At 41.3% G+C, this 19,632-nt stretch overlaps 1 protein-coding gene across 1 annotated transcript in view; it reads left to right on the top strand.

The window, feature by feature from the left end:
* The window catches only part of LOC111953145 (cadherin-7-like), a 130,217-nt gene that overhangs the window by 87,376 nt on the left and 23,209 nt on the right, over window positions 1-19,632 (top strand). Inside the window, 1 exon segment of the mRNA XM_070435402.1 lies at window positions 3,389-3,510. Within this exon segment, the coding sequence (XP_070291503.1) occupies window positions 3,389-3,510 (122 nt within the window).

Raw genomic sequence — 19,632 nt, forward strand, 5'->3', positions numbered from 1 at the left:
GCTTCCCACAATAAGTTGGGTGAATTTTGGCCCATTCCTCCTGACAGAGCTGGTGTAACTGAGTCAGGTTTGTAGGCCTCGCTCGCACACGCTTTTTCAGTTCTGCCCACAAATGTTCTATAGGATCGAGGTCAGGGCTTTGTGATGGCCACTCCAATACCTTGACTTTGTTGTGCTGAAGCAATAAAATGCAAATTAATTACTTAAAAATCATACAATGTGATTTTCTGGATTTAGATTCCATCTCTCACAGTTGAAGTGTACCMATGATAAAAATTACAGACCTCTACATGCTTTGTAAGTAGGAAAACCTGCAAAATCGGCAGTGTGTCAAATACTTCTTCTCCCCACTGTAGATACTTTTGTATCTGTTTCCTCCAACATCTTCACAATAACCTTTGCTGTTGTTCTGGGATTGATTTGAGGTTTTCGCACCAAAATACATTAATCTCTAGGAGACAGAAGGCGTCTCCTTCCTGAGTGGTATGACGGCTGCGTGGTCCCATGGTGTTTATACTTGCGTACTATTGTTTGTACAGATGAACGTGGTACCTTCAGGCATTTGGAAATTGCTCCGAAGGATCAACCAGACTTGTGTAGGTCTACAATTTTTTTCTGATGTCTTGGCTGATTTCTTTTGATTTTCCCATGATGTCAAGCAAAGAGGCACTGAGTTGTAAGGTAGACCTTGAAATATATCTACAGGTACACCTCCAATTTACAAAAATAATGCCAATTAGCCTATCAGAAGCTTCTAAAGCCATGCCATCATTTTCTGGAATTTTCTAAGCTGTATAAAGGCACAGTCAACTTAGTTTATGTAAACTTCTGACCCACTAGAATTGTGATACAGTAAAAAAATCTGTCTGTAAACAATTGTTGGAAAAATGACTTGTGTCATGCACAAAGTAATGTCCTAACCGACATGCCAAAACTATGGTTTGTTCACAAGAAATGTGTCGAGTGGTTGAAAAACGAGTTTTAATGACTTCAACCTAAGTGTATGTAAACTTCTGACTTCAACTGTACATATATAGCACATGTCAAAAGTTTGGACACACATACTCATTCAAGGGTTTTCCATTATTTTTTACTATTTTCTACATTGTACATTAATACTGAAGACATCACAACAATGAAATAACACATATGGAATCATGTAGTAACCAAAAACATGAGGATTGGGGGCCCCTGCCAAATCTTTTCAGCCTCTTAAGGGGGAAGTGTCACGCACTGGCCTTAGTATTCTTTGTTTTCTTTATTATTTTAGTTAGGTCAGGGTGTGACATGGGTATTTATGTGGGTTTTGTAGTGTCCAGGGTGATTGTAAGGTTTAGGGGGTTTATTTAGAGTAGTTGGCTTTATGTTTAGTATAGTTGTCTAGCTGTGTCTATGTTGTGTGTAGTTGTCTAGGAAAGTCTATGGTTGCCTGAATGGGTTCCCAATTAGAGACAGCTGGTTTCTGTTGTCTCTGATTGGGAGCCATATTTAAGGTAGCCATAGGCTTTAGTTTGTTGTGGGGAATTGTCTATGTAGAACGTTTGTAGCCTGTGTGTGTGCACTACGTTATTTAGCTTCACGATCGTTTGTTGTTTTGGTAGTTTGTAAGTGTTTTGTTTCGTTTTGCCTTCTTCAATAATAAAAAGAAGATGGCTTATTTTCCTCATGCTGCGTTTTGGTCCGAATCTCTTCCACATGATCGTGACAGGAAGAGGCATTGTCTTGCCTTCTTCACAACTGCGTTGGTGTGTGTGGACCATGATAGATCCTTAGTGATGTGGACACAGAAGAACTTGAAGCTCTCGACCCGCTCAACTACAGCTCTGTCGATGTGAATGGGGGTGTACCCTCCGTTTCCTGTAGTCCACGTTTTGCTCCTTTGTCTTGCTGACATTGAGGGAGAGGTTGTTCTGGCACCCCACTGACAGGTCTCTGACCTCCTCCCTATAGGTTGTCTCATCGTCGTCGGTGATCAGGCCTACTACCGTCATGTCGTTGGCAAACACCAATGATGGTGTTGAAGTCGCTCGCGACCATGCAGTGGTGGGTGAACAGAGAGTACAGGAGGGGAGTAAGCACGCACCCCTGAGGGGATTTGTGTTGATGGTCAATTTGGCAGATGTGTTGTTACTTACCCTCACCGCCTGTGTTGAACGCTGAGCTGTAGTCATTGAACAGCAATCTCACATAGGTGATCCTTTTTTCCAGGGGGGAAAGGGCAGTATGGAGTGCAATAGAGATTGCGCCATCAGTGGGTCTGCTGGGGCGATATGCGAATCAGTCTTCTCCTCGATGCACAAATAGTCACGAAACCAAACATGGTAATCACCATCCCTCAAGTAAATGCCTTGTTATTCAACCATAAATATAGGCCTAAGACGAAAGCTCAAATAATACTTCTTCCCCTTGTCTCGATATAGTAACACATAGGGAGTAAACATCTTTAATAATAACTGTACTAAATGTCATAACTGAGGAGTCGTTGGCCTCTGACACAGTCAGACTTTTATTCTCTTCACAGCGGAAAGTGGCAGCTGTAGAATCAGGCGTCCTAACAGTCTCTCTCAGAGCCCAGGACGCCTTTTTACACTATTTATAGTAAATGGACTTTTTGTGACAAAAGTTGGCAGAGGAGCACTTCTTCTAGCTAAAGGATCTTGTTCAGTTGAGACGTGGTCGGTCAGCGCTCACATTTCATCCGCACTCTGACTCTACTCCGAACATGCCAATGACAACAGATCTGTGCCCCGGGGTACCACACGTCCTTTTTACTACTGTCAAATCAGCCGCTCCCGAATGTCAGCCAGCGCGCCATCTCTCCTGTCAGCGTGGCTGCCGACGCCAGGCTAAATCATCGTCCATCCAGGCTCTCAGGAGCCAGCCGTTTATATTCAGTGCCACATTGGTGTCAGAGAGGGGAGCTAGTGGTGGAGCCTGTGGTGCCGGATGCTCTGTACTACAACTGCACAGTCACCTGCATCTGAAATGGCATCCTATTCGCTATATACTGCAGGGCTTTCAGCAGAGCTGGGTTCTATATAGTGCACTATATAGGGTATAGGATGCCATTAATTTTGCATCCCTAGCCTTTACCACCACAGCTTTAGCTCCAGTCCAATCATAATCAGCTGCTTGATCATGTTGGCTGATCCCCATCAGAGCAACTAAGGATGCCAGTTCATAGAGAAAGCCTTGCATATTTTATTAGAACGGGCACTTTTGGCCACAATTTGTTCATTTTGCTCGACCTTTGTGATTCATTAAAAAGACATGCGAAAGCTCGATGGTAGGGAAAGTGGAGGAGGGTGACAAAGTTAAGACAGGGTAAAGTATTGAAAGTTAGCTGGAATCAGCTATGATATGAACTCTTTTTCTCTCTGTCTTTCAGATGATCCAACCCAGGTTGGAAAAGGTTTTGCTGTCATTACAGTGCTGGACATCAATGACAACCCTCCGGTATTTGCCATCGAGTATGAGACCCTCTTGTGTGAGAATGCCGCTCCTGGACAGGTGAGAAACTGAAGATAATGTACATTTTCTGATGGGGAAGGAAATGATTGGTACAGTACTGCATCCACCAACCTTTTTGATTCAGTTCATATTTACTATACATTGCTTATATACTTTTAAAATGTCAGATATTTCATAATTTTGTGTGTTCCTCACACACTGTTTGATTCCCATTGGTTGGCAACATGCGGCCTTTGGAAACCAATGTTCCCAAAAAAACTTGAATCGGCCCCAGACTGTATGGATCATCCCCTTTCAAAGCTTGAGGTAATTTCAGGGAGACACTTTTAGATCAAATTGCAGGTATTGTTGGTGTTTGTATCCATAATTAGTAATGTTACAGTCATTTATGCTGCTGCTGCCAGCTGAATTAATGACAGTGTTTGAATTTCCCGTGGCTCTACAATGATATCATACAGTAACATGATATTTCATGCTGGGGTGGAGTGGGTGTCTGCCCGGGTCTGATTCCTCATTCGGAGTGTGTGTGTGTGCGTGCGTGTGCGTGTGTATAATTAGAGGATCAGTGTGGCGGGCACTGGAGCGGAAAATGCATCACAACATTATGCAAATGAAACAGGGGAAGGCTGGAATTTAGTTTCAGAAAGGCGTGTCAGGCGCTTTAGCCGTGCAATACATTCTCTCTGTGTTTAGCATTTGCCCTCATTGTCGCCAAATGACTGCTGCGATGGCAATTCGTCTACTCCTGGCATTTGGAAAATACAATCAAAGGGTGGAAAAGGCAAGCATGTAGAACTGAATAAGTACGATTGATCAAAATGATGCATTGATTTGGGAATGGCTATTAGGCCTGTTTAAATATGTTATTTACATTCCCCTTGATCACAGTGGGGTGTATAAGAATAACAAAATGATTTGATTTGGAAAATGAAAGCAGTTTTATGTAGCCTACACATTCGTCTTGTAACCACAGTATGATATAAATCTCTTCTGCCATGGGAGCCAGTTAAACTCTTTGGTTTGGGGAAAATTTGCCTTCAAGTCTGTAGGATCGTTAAAAGGCTATTGGTAGTTTGGTAGTCCCTTTGACGCAAAACTGAATGAATAACTTAACCAGATCCACAGACTTCTGTTGCCCGTCTCTCCCATCCCTGTTCAAGTAGATTGTTCGGTCGATTAAGAGTTTCAATGTGTTGACATTTCTTGTTCTCACATATTTAATGGTCTCACTCCACAAATGAGTCATTACCTTGGAGTGAAATTATAATTTTCTTGATTGAGGTGTTTGAAAATATTACATTATTGTGTTGAGATGTTGGACTATATTGTAGAGCATGCCATCTCCTGTCCATGCCCTTTGAAAAGCATTATTTTTAGGATACTTTGCTTTTTCTCTTTCAATAAAAAGTTCTCTGCTGCACTTTAAGCTAGCCTATACATCACATGCATTTGTCCTTGTCACACCATGATACATGAGGAAATTGCTTTGCCTTTACGTGCCATCACCTTCCTTACCTTGTTCTCATACACTACAGTTGTGTGTCAGAGGCAGCCCAGGGTCTGACTCAGAGTAGGAGTGCTGATCTAGGATCATGTCTCCCCTGTCTGTGTAATCTTATTCATTACGATCTAAAAGGCTAAACTGATCCTAGAGGAGCAGTGCTTGAACCGTTTTCTTTCAAATCATTGATTGAGCTTGCCTGATAAAATCGGACTAATGGAATACTCCCAAATCTTCAAACCTCTGGCTCTCCAGGCAGGATCAATCAAACACTTAAAATATTTAAAAGTAAACACTATTTGAACACAGGTCTGGTCAACGCAATGGTCTAATTATTATGTCTTCCCTCATACCTGTAAAAGTGCCAGGCCAATGTGTCATGGTTGACCTGTTGAACCATATGTACCACACATGTTTTCTTTAGACAGAACTCGTTCAAAAGCACCACTTTTTTTCCTTTAAAAAAAAAAGAGAATGGTGCTGGAGGGAATGGCTGCCGTTTTACGTGCTCCTAACCAACTGTGCTATTTTTTCACGTTGTTTGTAACTTGTTTTTTCTAAAACGTTTTTGTACATAATGTTGCTGCTACCATCACTTATGACTGAAAATAACTTCTGGACATCAGAACAGCGATAATTCACCTCGAACTGGACAAAGATTTTTTCTTTAATGACTCTGACGTGATGGATTACTGCTTTCTTGGAAACGGGCCCAAATCCCCGTAATATGCATGAAGAAAAGACGGAGAAAAAGGGGGCGGAGGTCGGGCTGCCTCTTTACTCACTCATAGGCGAGTGAGTAAACCCCCTCTACCATCAGTCCTATTAGCCAACGTGCAATCATTGGATAACAAAATGGATGAGCTCCAATCAAGGATATCCTACCAACGGGACATTAAAACTGCAATATCTTATGTTTCACTGAGTTGTGGCTAAACGACGACATGGATAACATACAGCAGGCGGGGTTTTCTGCCCATCTTCAAGATAGTACAGCCGCCTCCGGTCATACAAGGGGTGGCGGTCTGAGTCTATTTATAAATAATAGCTGGTGCACAAAATCTAATATTAACCTCTAATTCCTCCCAAACCCGGATCCGGGAGCACCCCCCACAGTAAAAAAGCTGACTAGCATAGCCTAGCATAGCGTCACAAGTAAATACTAGCATCTAAATATCATTAAATCACAAGTCCAAGACACCAGATGAAAGATACACATCTTGTGAATCCAGCCATCATTTCTGATTTTTAAAATGTTTTACAGGGAAGACACAATATGTAAATCTATTAGCTAACCACGATAGCAAAAGACACAACTTTTTTTCCCACCATTTTTTTCCTGCATGGGTAGCTATCACAATTTCGACCAAATAAAGATATATATAGCCACTAACCAAGAAACAACTTCATAAGATGACAGTCTGATAACATATTTATTGTATAGCATATGTTTTTTTAGAAAAATGTGCATATTTCAGGTATAAATCACAGTTCTACATTGCAGCTGCAATCTGAAATAGTGCCGAAGCTGCCAGAATAATTACAGAGACCAACGTCAAATACCTAATTACTCATCTTAAAACATTTCTGAAAAATACACAGCGTACAGCAAATGAAAGCCCAACATCTTGTGAATCCAGCCAATATGTCAGATTTTTTAAGTGTTTTACAGCGAAAACACAATATAGCATTATATTAGCTTAGCACAATAGCCAGAAACACAAGCAATTTACCAGCAGCACAGGTTAGCGATCGTAACAATCCAGCAAAAGATATATAATTTTGGACTAACCTTGATATACTTCAGATGACAGTCCTGTAACATCATATTACACAATGCATATAGGTTTTGTTCGAAAATGTGCATATTTAGCAGCACAAATCGTGGCTATACACTGTGATCAGTAGCAAAAGTTCATGCATTCTGGCCGGCGCCATCTTGGAAAGGCACCTAATCTAATCAATAAATAATCGTAAACTTGACTAAAAAATACAGGTTGGACAGCAAATGAAAGATGCATTAGTTATTAATGCAACCGCTGAGTTAGATTTTTTTAAATTAACGTTACTAGACATACAGTGTGCGTTACAGCCAGACTAGTGCTGCAATTAATGGCGGACAAATCCATTTACATTTTTCCACATAAATACGGAATAACATCATAAATAGCTCTTACTTTTGGACGAGCTTCCATCAGAATCTTGGGCAAGTTGTCCTTTGTCCAAAAGAATCGTTGCTTGGTTATAAAACGTCGTCTTCAACTTCGGAATTAGCAGCTAACATTAGCTATGTGGCCACAACATGCCCAAATGTTCAAAGCGCAATACTAAGGAAATTCCGAAAATAGCAATATACTCGCATAAACTGATATAACTCGGTTTAAAATAACTTCGTTATGATGTTTCTAACACCTATATCGAATTAAATTACAGACGGATATAGCTAAGGCCGATAACTGAGCGTTTCAAAATGCCATCCTGAGGTCTTGCTTTGCGCAATGACGAACGTCGAAAAGAGAGCTCCCTTCGTTCCTTGGCCTTTTATAAGGTTTGAGATCTACGTAGACACTCCATTCCACTTCTCATTGGATACTGACATCCAGGGGAAGGCGGGTGCAGTTCATGTCGACCCATAGGATACATACAGAGCTTTAAACTGATCTGAGAACAGAGCCTCGTTTTCAGACCTTCGCAGTTCCTGTCATGAATTTCGCTGCAGAAAGAGTTCTGGTTCACCCACAGACATAATTCAAATGGTTTTAGAAACTAGAGATTGTTTTCTATCCAATAGTAATAATAATATGCATATTGTACGAGCAAGAATTGAGTACGAGGCAGTTTAATTTGGGAACGATAAATGTCGAAGTTGAAACAGCACCCCCTGTAGTGTCAAGAGGAAGTCTCTATATTTTGCTCGCCTGAGGTAGAGTATCTCATGATAAGCTGTAGACCACACTATTTACCAATAAAGTTTTCATCTATAATTTTTGTAGCTGTCTATTTATCACCACAATCCGATGCTGGCACTTAGACGGCACTCAACGAGCTGTATCGGGTCATAAGCAAACAGGAAAATGCTCATCCAGAGGCGGCGCTAGTGGCCGGGGACTTTAATGCAGGGAAACTTAAATCCGTTTACCTAATTTCTACCAGCATGTTATATGTGCAAGTGGTCAGCGGACACAGATGCTAAGCTACAGGACTGTTTTGCTAGCACAGACTGGAATATGTTCCAGGATTCTTCTGATGGTATTTGGGGGGGACACCACATCAGTCACTGGTTTCATCAATAAGTGCATCGATGACGTTGTCCCCACAGTGACCGTACGTACAAACCCCAACCAGAAGCCATGGATTACAGGCAACATCCGCACTGAGCTAAAGGGTAGAGCTTCTGCTTTCAAGGAGCAGGACACTAACCTGGACGCTTATAAGAAATCCCGCTATGCCCTCTGACAAACCATCAAACAGGCAAAGCGTCAATACAGGACTAAGATTGAATTGTACTACACCGGCTCCGACGCTCGTCGGATTTGGCAGGGCTTGCAAACTATTACGGACTACAAAGGGACGCACAGCCGCGAGCTGCACAGTGACATGAGCCAACCAGACGAGCTAAATAACTTCTATGCTCGCTTTGAAGCAAGCAACACTGAAGCAGGCATGAGAGCATCAGCTGTTCCAGATAACTGTGTGATCATGCTCTCCGTAACCAATGTAAGACCTTTAAACAGGTCAACATTCACAAGGCCGCAGGGCCAGACAGATTACCAGGACGTGTACTCTGAGCATGCGTTGACCAACTGACAAGTGTCTTCACTGACATTTTCAACCTCTCCCTGACCGAGTCCGTAATACCAACATGTTTCAAGCAGACCACCATAGTTCCTGTCCCCAAGAACACCAAAGAAACCTGCCTAAATTATTACCGACCCTTCTGTAGCCATGAAGTGCTTTGAAAGGCTGGTCATGGCTCACATCAACACCATTACTCCAGAAACCCTAGACCCACTCCAATTTGCATACCGCCCCAACAGATCCACAGATGATGCAATCTCTATTGCACTCCACACTATCCTTTCCCACCTGGACAAAAGCAACACCTATTTGAGAATGCTATTAATTGACTACAGCTTGGCGTTCAACACCATAGTGCCCTCATAGCTCATCACTAAGGGAAGGACCATGGGACTAAACACCTCCGACTGCAACTGGATCTTGGACTTCCTGACTGGCCGCCCCCAGGAGGTAAGGGTAGGTAACAACACATCTGCCACGCTGATCCTCAGCACAGGGGCCCCTCAGGGGTGTATGCTCAGTCCCCTCCTGTACTCTGCATGGCCAAGCACGACTCCAACACCATCACTAAGTTTGCCGATGACACAACAGCCTGATCACTGACAACAATGAGACAGCCTATAGGGAGGAGGTCAGAGACCTGGCAGTGTGGTGGCAAGATAACAATCTCTCCCTCAACGTGATCAAGACAAAGGAGATGATTGTGGACTACAGAATATGATTGTGGACTGAGCACACGCCCATTCTCATCGATTGGGATGTGTGGAGCAGGTTGAGTGTCCACATCACCAACAAACTATCATGGTTCAAACAAACCAAGACAGTTGTGAAGAGGGCATGACATTAACTATTCCCCCTCAGGAGACTGAAAAGAGTTGACACGGATCCTCAGATCCTCAAAAAGTTATACAGCTGCATCATCGAGAGCATCACCGCCTGGTATGGCAACTGCTCTGCCTACGACCGCAAGGCACTACAGAGGGTAGTGCGTACAGCCCAGTACATCATTGGGGCCAATCTTCCTGCCATCCAGGACCTCTATACCAGTCGGTGTCAGAGGAAGGCACTAAAGATTGCCAAGGCCTGCAGCCACTCTAGTCATAGACTGTTCACTAAGGTCTACTACACCTGTTGTATTCGGTGCATGTGACAAATCAAATTTGATTTGATTTTTGCGTTTCTACACTGAAAGATTATGAGGTTAACAAGAACCCAGCGCTGGTTAAATAGTGAACAGGACACACACATTGGGTTTCACCTAGCCTCGTCACAAACCAGGCTTCTCTGAAATGGGAAACCTGGGGAAGTTCCATAGCAGAAATTATCTAAAGAGGGGTCGGAAACCTGGTGTAAATCAGTGACGCCTAGCAACACCACAAATCTTGCTTCACCAGCATGGGTGACAAATCATTTTAGAATGTTTGCAGCATGCTGGTTTTCCTAGCATTTCTCTGTTATTTTCGAGGTGAGCTAAAGTTCCAGCAAGAGGGTAGAAATGGTCTACAATGCTGGCCAAATCAATATTTTTAATTCTGATGTTTCTAATGTGATAATTGGCTGTAAAGGCTAGCATGATGGAAAATAAGTAGCTAGCCACAATGAGGTTTGTTTTTAGAAAATTCAGCTAACCTTGTCAGGTACCTACTGTAGGTATAACTAGCTAGCTAGCTACACGCTAGTTACATTTCTCTAAAGATTATAAAGCCAACAAAATGTTAAGAAAAACTGCATATTAGTGACCTAAAAGGTTAGCTTTGTTAGCTTATCCAAGGTCAGTGATACATACAGCAACCATGCACTGTCTATGGGAACAACTGCAATCATGTTGCAAGCAACATTGCTAAAATGAATGAAATAAAATAAAATGAACCTCATACAATGTTACCTGTAATGCTCATCTTCTGTAACCTAATAGTCATCTCCTTATTTTCATACTGTACTGAAATTACAAGGATTTGAATTTACACTAAACTAATTTATGTCAGCACTTAAAAGGGGTACAAAATCTTGCATATGGATTCCCTCATACATTGTCTACTGGTATCATTTTAAATTGAGAACATATAGCTCAACATGTAAACAATGTGTGTGTTTAGCTATTCCGGCTTCAGATGACAGATGCCCATAAAGCCAGTAGTACCATCATACTGTAGGCCTATGGCTGCATTTGTGATGCATGTCATATGATATGCTGCAAAATGGATGCACATACTGTAGCTGATATACTGAGAGAGAGTGACAATCAAATAAAACAGAATGATCTTACAACTAGACAAAAACAAAATGTTAATTTGAGAATACAACACAGAAACGCAGACACATTACAGACAGAACCCCCTCTGCTCTTTATTGCAGGATTGTGATGGATGATTAATCTACATTGACACTAGTTCATTTTAAATAATAGTTTAACAATTACAACAAGTTTAAAAAGTTCACTTCAATGAATCAACACTTCATCACTTCAAAATGTACAAATAACTAATATGGAAAGATTAGACATCTTAGTCTGAACAACATTAGATAATTGAGTAGTAACAAGTAGGCTAATATTACTAAAGCATGATTTCAGGTGAGAAGAAAAAAACGACATACCAGCGGTGGCGAACATTGCTCCACTGATCCCTGATCTACTGGGTGAGCAGACTTATTTTATTCAAGCTCAGCAATAGCACACTTGATTATCAACTCATTAGATTTGCTAAGTTGAATCAGGAGTGTTATTTCTGGGCTGAAACAGAACCCTGCACACCCAGCAAACCTCCAGTAGGGTTGGCCTGCTCCAATTGTAATAGGTTTATACAGTGTGTGTGGTCTTTAACTGTATTTTTGTATACTTTTGATAACATATGTAGGTCATAACATACTGTATAACCCATGGCATATAGGATATACCCTTAGTCTCTTGGGACATGCAAACAGGCTTTCACAGCTTAACATATCTGAGGACAGAAAACATCACAAACAAACAGGCTTCATTCTACTTAAATTTGACAGCGCTGAAAAATATGTTGCTATTATCTCTCTGTCCTCAAACTCCTCCCCTCTTGGGACTTGAACTGGATAATCTTTTCATAATGTCCTCCCACGAAATTACCTGCCCTACCCAGTATCCAGTAGCCTACACTGTCCCTTTACTGACAGCTGGAACTGAAATTTCAACCTCTTCAATGGCTGTTATCTACAAATGTATTTGGAGACTGAGTTTTAATTTACAATGATTAGATTAAGATAGCTGGCTAATAGAAAGTTAGCTAGCTGATGACATTTAATTCACTTTGCTAAACAATATGTAAGTTAGCTAGCTAGCAGCTCAGTTAGCCTACAAAGTGGCCTACTGTAGCCAGGTAACTAGCTAGCTAATAATACATAGGTTTTTACCATAAAAAAAGTATTTACTTAAATGAATAAGTTCTCCCACTGCCTGTTTTTTGGGTCCTTACAGAAACAAAATAATGGGCGTTTTTCGTGATATTTTAGGTGGTAGCAAAGCGCAGCCAGCAGCCATGTGGACAAATAGAGACACGGAAATAAATTCTGTCAACAGAGCAGTTTAGAACATGTTGACTTTACCAGCGTAATCCACTTCCAATTTCAATAAATATAAATCGCAGACTGACGGCTACACTTGATTACTTGAAAACTAGCATTTGAAACTAGCATAGGCAACAACTACCCGGATTGACAACTGTGACACACATAACACACAGCACCCCTTCTACGGCTGTGTTGGGGGATGGTTCTTGAAATGTAACATACTGTAGTATAGTATTCTACAATATAGTAAAACATTTTATAGTAAGCACAGGATCAGGGATCGAGGGATACTACAGTGTGTAGTATAATATTCCATGGTATAAGTTTACTACATACTTCTATTCTAAGTACTGTATTCTGTAGTAAACTGGAGTATTTTTTGGGTATGCCCCTACTAAGCCACGCCTCCAGTCTTACCATCTGACCCGGTGGACCCTAGCTCAATAACTCAGCATCAACAACCCAATTTAAAGAAAACAATGGGTTGTTTGTGACCCAACTGGCTAGGTCAAAATAACCCAATGTGTGTTCTGTCCAATATTTACCAAAATTGGGTTGTTTTTAACCCATAATTTTATAGAATGCACTGCCTGTGGCATTATATAATAAAAAAAATTATATAAAGAAGGGGGAAAAGTTGACATTTGAGCTGGATAAAAACCCTATTTGAATAACAAGGAGCAATCAAACTGTCTGTTCCATATCAGGATGGGTGGACATGTTAGCAGAGCCTCCCTATCTTTTTAATTAACATGTATCTCTCTATACGTCCACCCTCGGGAATGGAACAGCAGAGAGCACACAAACAAACTCCTATAGACTCTATCTGCACATCGGCAGCCGCCTTCCCACTTCCCAACAAGCTTAGTTAAAACCTACAGCCGCCCACTGAACAACTTCTCCCCCATTGGCCTGTAAGATTAAAACATAATGTTTGCCGTTCGGCTCAGGCACTGTGGCTCTGTGTGGCTCTGCACCGATTAGCCGGGAGCGCGGTGGTTAGAATAACCTGCCATCATTCAGGCCTAATTAGGGGCCGTCTCGTGGCACTGGCTCTCTCCAGAGACGCTACTTGTTACGGATCATCGGTGCGTCTGTCTTCTGCCATAATATTAATTTATATTACAACGGAGAGGAGGGGGGGAAGAGGGAGAGAGCAGAGGTCACACGCTTACAATCATTTCCATCAGTGTAGCTATTACGTAAATGAGTGGACTTTCTTGGCATTCTGCTGCCCCAATCTGCCACCCTGTGCCCCACCCCACCCCTCCCCTCTCACCCAACACACAGCCCCCAATAGACCTTGTCCCACCAAGTGCCCCCTTACTTTGTTTTCTTTGTTTTAGTTTTCCATTGGGTTCCTCTATTGATTGAAGAAGGAAAACTAACAGAAGTTAATCATAGCTACCAAAGTGAGGTTGATATATTTTCTTCGTTATTTAAATCTGTTGTAAATATTTGTCATAATTTTCTAAGAATTTGTACTATTAAAATAATAAGTTTTTTTTCACGTATTGTACTTCTTCTTGGTCCAATTAAAATTCATTATAGGTGTTTCTTGAAGATGGTAGTCAGAAACAAAACATTTAATTGAAGGGGGGAGTCGGAAAAACAACAATGTCATGGCACATGTGTCAGGAGAGAGAAAAAGAGGGACAGTTCAGTTGAATCTGTAAAAAGGGTGTACCACGATTCAAAATAGTGTATATGGTGACCCTCAACAGCATCTTAGCTCAGGTATTCAGTGTTCTCAGACAGACAGGTAGCTTCAGGCATACAGAGTCTCTCTCTTTTTTAAACACTTTCCTATAACCTCTCACTGAGACCCAGGTCTCTTTTTCAAACGATCCCCGCAATATATACAGTACCAGTCAACAGCTTGTACACACCTACTCATTCAAGGGTTTTTCTTTATTTTTACTATTTGCTACATTGTAAAATAATAGTGAAGACATCAAAACTATGAAAAAACAGTTACCAAAAAAGTGTTAAAAAATGTAAATATATTTTATATTCTTCAAAGTAACCACCCTTTGCCTTGATGACAACTTTGCACACTCTTGGCTTTCTCTCAACCAGCTTCACCTGGAATGCTTTTCCAACAGTCTTGAAGGAGTTCCCACATATGCTGAACAGCTGCTTTTCCTTCACTTTGTGGTCCAACTCATCCCAAACCAGCTCAATTGGATTGAGGTCGGGTGATTGTGGAGGCCAGGTCATCTGATGCAGCACTCCATCCCTTTCCTTCTTGGTCAAATAGCCCTTACACAACCTGAAGGTGTGTTGGGTCATTGTCCTGTTAAAAAACAAATGATAGTCCCACTAAGCGCAAACCAGATGGGATGGCATATCGCTGCAGAATGCTGTGGTAGCCATGCTGGTTAAGTGTGCCTTGAATTCTAAATAAATCAAAGACATTGTCACCAGCAACCACTTCCACACCATCACACCTCCTCCTCCATGCTTCACGGTGGGAACTATACATGCAGAGATCATCCATTCACCTGCTCTGCATCTCACAAAGACACGGCGGATGGAACCAAAAATCTCAAATTTGGACTCATCAGACCAAAAGACAGATTTCCACCAGTCTAATGTCCATTGCTCGTGTTTCTTGGCCCAAGCAAGTCTCTTCTTCATATTGGTGTCCTTTAGTAGTGGTTTCTTTGCAGCAATTTGACCATGAAGGCCTGATTCACGCAGTCTCCTCTGTAGAAGAGATAACTCTAGGTCTTCCTTTCCTGTGCTGGTCCTCATGAGAGACAGTTTCATCATAGCGCTTGAGGGCTTTTGCGACTGCATTTGAAGACATTTCAAAGTTCTTGAAATGTTTCAGATTGACTCACCTTCATGTCTTAAAGTAATGATGGACTGTTGTTTCTCTTTGCTTATTTGAGCTGTTCTTGCCATAATATGGACTTGGTATTTTACCAAAAAATGTCTATCTTCTGTATACCACCCCTACCCTGTCACAACACAACTGATTGGCTAAAACGCATTAAGAAGGAAATCAATTCCACAAATGAACTTTTAACAAGGCACACCTGTTAATTGAAATGCATTCCAGGTGACTACCTCATGAAGCTGGTTGAGAGAATGCCAAGTGTGTGCAAAGCTGTCATCAAGGCAAAGGGTGGCTATTTTGTTTCAATTAATTTGTTAAACACTTTTTTGGTTACTACTTGATTCCATGTGTTTTTTCATAGTTTTGATGTCTTCACTATTATTCTACAATGTAGAAAATAGTAAAAATAAAGAAAAAGCCTTGAATGAGTAGGTGCGTCCAAACTTTTCACTGGTTCTGTACAAAAATATTTTTTTTTAGCAGGTAACAAATTAAGATCTTATAAAGACCATAGTGGACTAAATGTTCAAACTTCAGCCTGTGGACAGAACACACGTTGGGTTATTTGTTGCCCACCAGTTGGGTCACTTAAAAGCTCTGCGTGGTCAATCTGTAGTCAGCAGCGGCATTAATGCATTTACTGTGATACGGTCTCCGCAGAAGTCAGAGCATTTATACTTCTAGCGCTTTGCGGAGTAGAGCTGTTGTGAAGGAAGTTGTCAAGGAAGTGAGTTTGTGTTTATACAGGACTTCCTGACCCACCTACCGTCAACCAATCATGTCATTGCGGAGCTATATGGAGCTACACGGATCCCTCCGGCTTTGTAAAAAAAGATTGGAAGGCGCACGGTGCTGCGATGCAGTGCTCAATTTGCCCGCTGCATGCCTCTGGAGGCTCTGCAATTGCGTCACACCCTCTATACGGAGCGTCCAACCAAATTTACGGCTCAAGCATAAATTGGCTTTTAGTTGGATCATTGAGCTATGATCCACCGGGTCAGATCAGAAGACTGGAGGACATGGCTTAGTAGGGGTGTGGATTTTCGATTGTTCTTTTTGGCCACCCATGAGAGTAAATGTCATTCCGGTTCATCTGGTCTGTTGTATTGTCAACACGTGTTAAGGTTGAGCACTGAAACTTCATTAGTTTATTGAGGTTTACACAAGTGATAACTATCCCAAAATTGGGAGATGCATATGCACTTAAGGAACTCATACTCTTGTGTAAACCTCATTAAAGCTACAAAAGTTTCAGTGCTCAAATTTAACATGTGGAAATGTAACAACTGGAAAGACATGTACTCTCATGGGTTGCCAAAAATAACTATCTAAAAGCCACGCCCCTACTAAGCCACGCCTCCAGTCTTCTCATCTGATCTGGTGGATCATAGCTCAATAACCCAGCATCAATAACCCAATTTAAAGAAAACAATGGGTTGTTTATGACCCAACTGACTGGGTCCAAATAATGTGTGTTCTGTCCAATATTTACCCAAATTGGGTTGTTTTTAACCCAGCATTTTTTTGTGTACCCACATAAAAAAAATACCACAGTATACTATGGTATACATACTATAGTATTCACCGTAGTGTTTTTGCAGACTAAAATCTGCAAAAACACTACAGTGAATACCGCAGTATTTACTGTAATATACTGTATTATTTACTATAGTTTTCTACAGTATATTACAACATGTTATAGTAAGCACTACACGATCGAGGGATACTACAGTGTGTAGTATAATATTCTATGGTATACTAAAGTTTACTACATAATTCTATAGTAAGTACTGTGGGTACACTGGAGTTAAATCCATATCTGCTTAGTCTATGTCTCTTGGCTGGACGAGACTATTTTGACACACAACAGTCCAGAGTTGAGCTGGCTGACTTATATAAATGAACGGAGATTGAAACAATGGTATTTGTTGACCATTGTGAGTATTGATTACAGTCAAACTCCAGAGTATGTCTGAATTAGTGCCTCAGTGGGGGTATTAGCGGTGGGTGGATGGTTAGGAAGCGTGGGGGGCATGAGGTCTTGTCGATTTGGGGAAATGATGTTACATTTGATACTGGCGCTCCGATGCGTGTGTCGAAATCGCTAAGCAGTTTACTTCGAAGCAGTGTTCCGATGCTTGTATCACTTTATCAGAAGAACATGATCAATGATGTCCGAAGATTTGTTTAATCGAAAAACCACCTGATTGGTTTGATAGAAGACAAAAAAGGCTACGCTTTTCAACTCAATTGGCAAAAAAAAGCTCAATGCTACAGGAAGCTTCAATCCCCATCACTAATTTGGGGCAAGCTGTATGTGCCGCGTGTCACTGATGTGGGTGTTGTTTTCGGTGTTGATGCCGCGGTGGGGGCAGGAGTGAAACTGCGAGAAGCAAGGGGTGTGAAAACCATGGGCACTGCCCCCTCCCAGTGTCAACACCACCCCATGGTGACATCCAGCCATCTACCCCCCCCCCATCTCCCGTAGCCATGGTAACAGTCCGTGTATATTTGAACTCTGGATTCAACTTTCAATACCACCCGTTATCTTGTTGTGGAAAAAGATCCTCATCATCTGTACATGGACAGCCTGACTGATGTAAATGATAAACGTGGGCCAATCAAATTAATGAGCCGGATTGTCTGTCCATGCTGACGTGTTGAGTGCTGCAAACGTGTAATTTCACCTACGTATGATGAAGCTTTTGACAATGTTCTTTATGCCCGCTCTAGAGACAAGTGATGATAATTAAATCACGACTAGAGTTAAGTGTCAAGTTGCTGTACGGCCGTTATAAAGAGAGGCAGCAATCACGGTTGTTGTCGCAGTCAAAAAACAAATGGTAAGATATAAAATCGAGATCTCGTTCTACAGCCCTGTCTAAACCCAGACACTTTGAAAGTGATCATTTGTAAGGTTTTCTTTTGCCTTATCTTGTTTTAGCTCAGACAAGTTAGGAGGCCATCTAACTTTATAGAGGGGCAATTTATCTGTAATTTATCTCTAATCAGGTTGTGGAGCAGTAGAACCGGCAAGGACGGAGGTGTGTGTGTGCACGTTACTCTGAATGAGCAAACATTCCCTGCCTTCCTCTGTGTTTATCCGGTGCCGACGTAAAGGCACAAATGAAGACATGGTCGCCCTTTTATGTCTATTTGATCTGAGACCCAGCCGTGTGTAAACTCAAAATCCCTCTACTTCTGTGATTTATTTGACTCCTCAGTCTTGCCTCTGACAGGCACCGTTCAACTGTTAATGTCTCTCTGTGTGAATTTATGTCTACATCCATGTCTTTTCCCTTCCGTCTCCTACTCGAACCATTAGAGGATTGGCCGCCGAAGAGTTTACGAAATGGTTTGCATCACCGTCTTGCTAATGAAAGGCATTATACATATACCTTCCCTCTCACTCCAAGTCATGAATTCAATTAATACCTTTCTCTAGATGAGTTTATTGCAATATTCAAAGAACATCAAAGAGGTCCCATATCCTTCATTATTAGGGGATAAGGCAAGCCACATATGTAGAGGGATGTCTATATTTGTATTGAAATGTGTATTTCACTGCACATGCATGTTATATGAAATAATAAATATATATTGCACCATGTGAAGAAATTATGTATTTCATGTTGCGCAGATGTGCATACAGTGCTTCCATGTTCAGGCTATAATGTCATGTCATGTATTGTAGCTGTAGCTCACTGTATCTACCATGATACACACATCTAAACCAATGAGTGAATTTGAGATTTCTGCCAATAGATCACCTTTTTTTTTGTCTAATTTTAATCTCAGCACCAGGGAGTATTGCACATGCAATATTCATGAAATCACATATGATGATAAAATCTCCCTGGGTCTGTCAGTCCTAATTGGCAGGGTGTCTTTCTCTACCTCCTCTAGTTTCTAATACCTGACAGCTTGTAACTACAAGCATTTAATCAAAGATGACAACTGATAATCCATGTCTCAGCCATGATGGATCGTTGGCTGCCTTTGTGTTACTTTGTGTTTTTGTCTGAGATTACTTTAAATGTATTCCTCAATATGGTGGGTAGTAGGTGATAATTTAGCATGAAGTGTTTTTATCCTTTTACTGCAGTGGGCTAAATCAGTGTCACACAGAGTGTTTTTAGTAGTCTTAAACTATGGGCTTAAAGAAATAAGACACCTGTACCATGTCAAATATAGAGTTTAAATGTGTACCATTTTTAGTTTGCATCCCGATATTACACTTTATATACATCACAGAAGACTGAAATATAACAAAACTGTTTGACATAGAAACACCGGATTTTGGCATTTAAAAATAAGGTATGTTTATTAATTACAAAATTCTGAAAAATATGAATAACATTTCACCCATGAGGCCAGTTGAGGGTGATTTGGTCATTTGTCTGCAGGAAAGGGGTATAGACTATGAACTTATTTGCTTGGATGCAATCCATGGTTTTAGGGGATGTCGTTAGGTTGAGGT

Source organism: Salvelinus sp. IW2-2015, linkage group LG27 (genome assembly GCF_002910315.2).
Source record: "Salvelinus sp. IW2-2015 linkage group LG27, ASM291031v2, whole genome shotgun sequence".
NCBI classification, from domain to species: Eukaryota; Metazoa; Chordata; class Actinopteri; order Salmoniformes; family Salmonidae; genus Salvelinus; species Salvelinus sp. IW2-2015.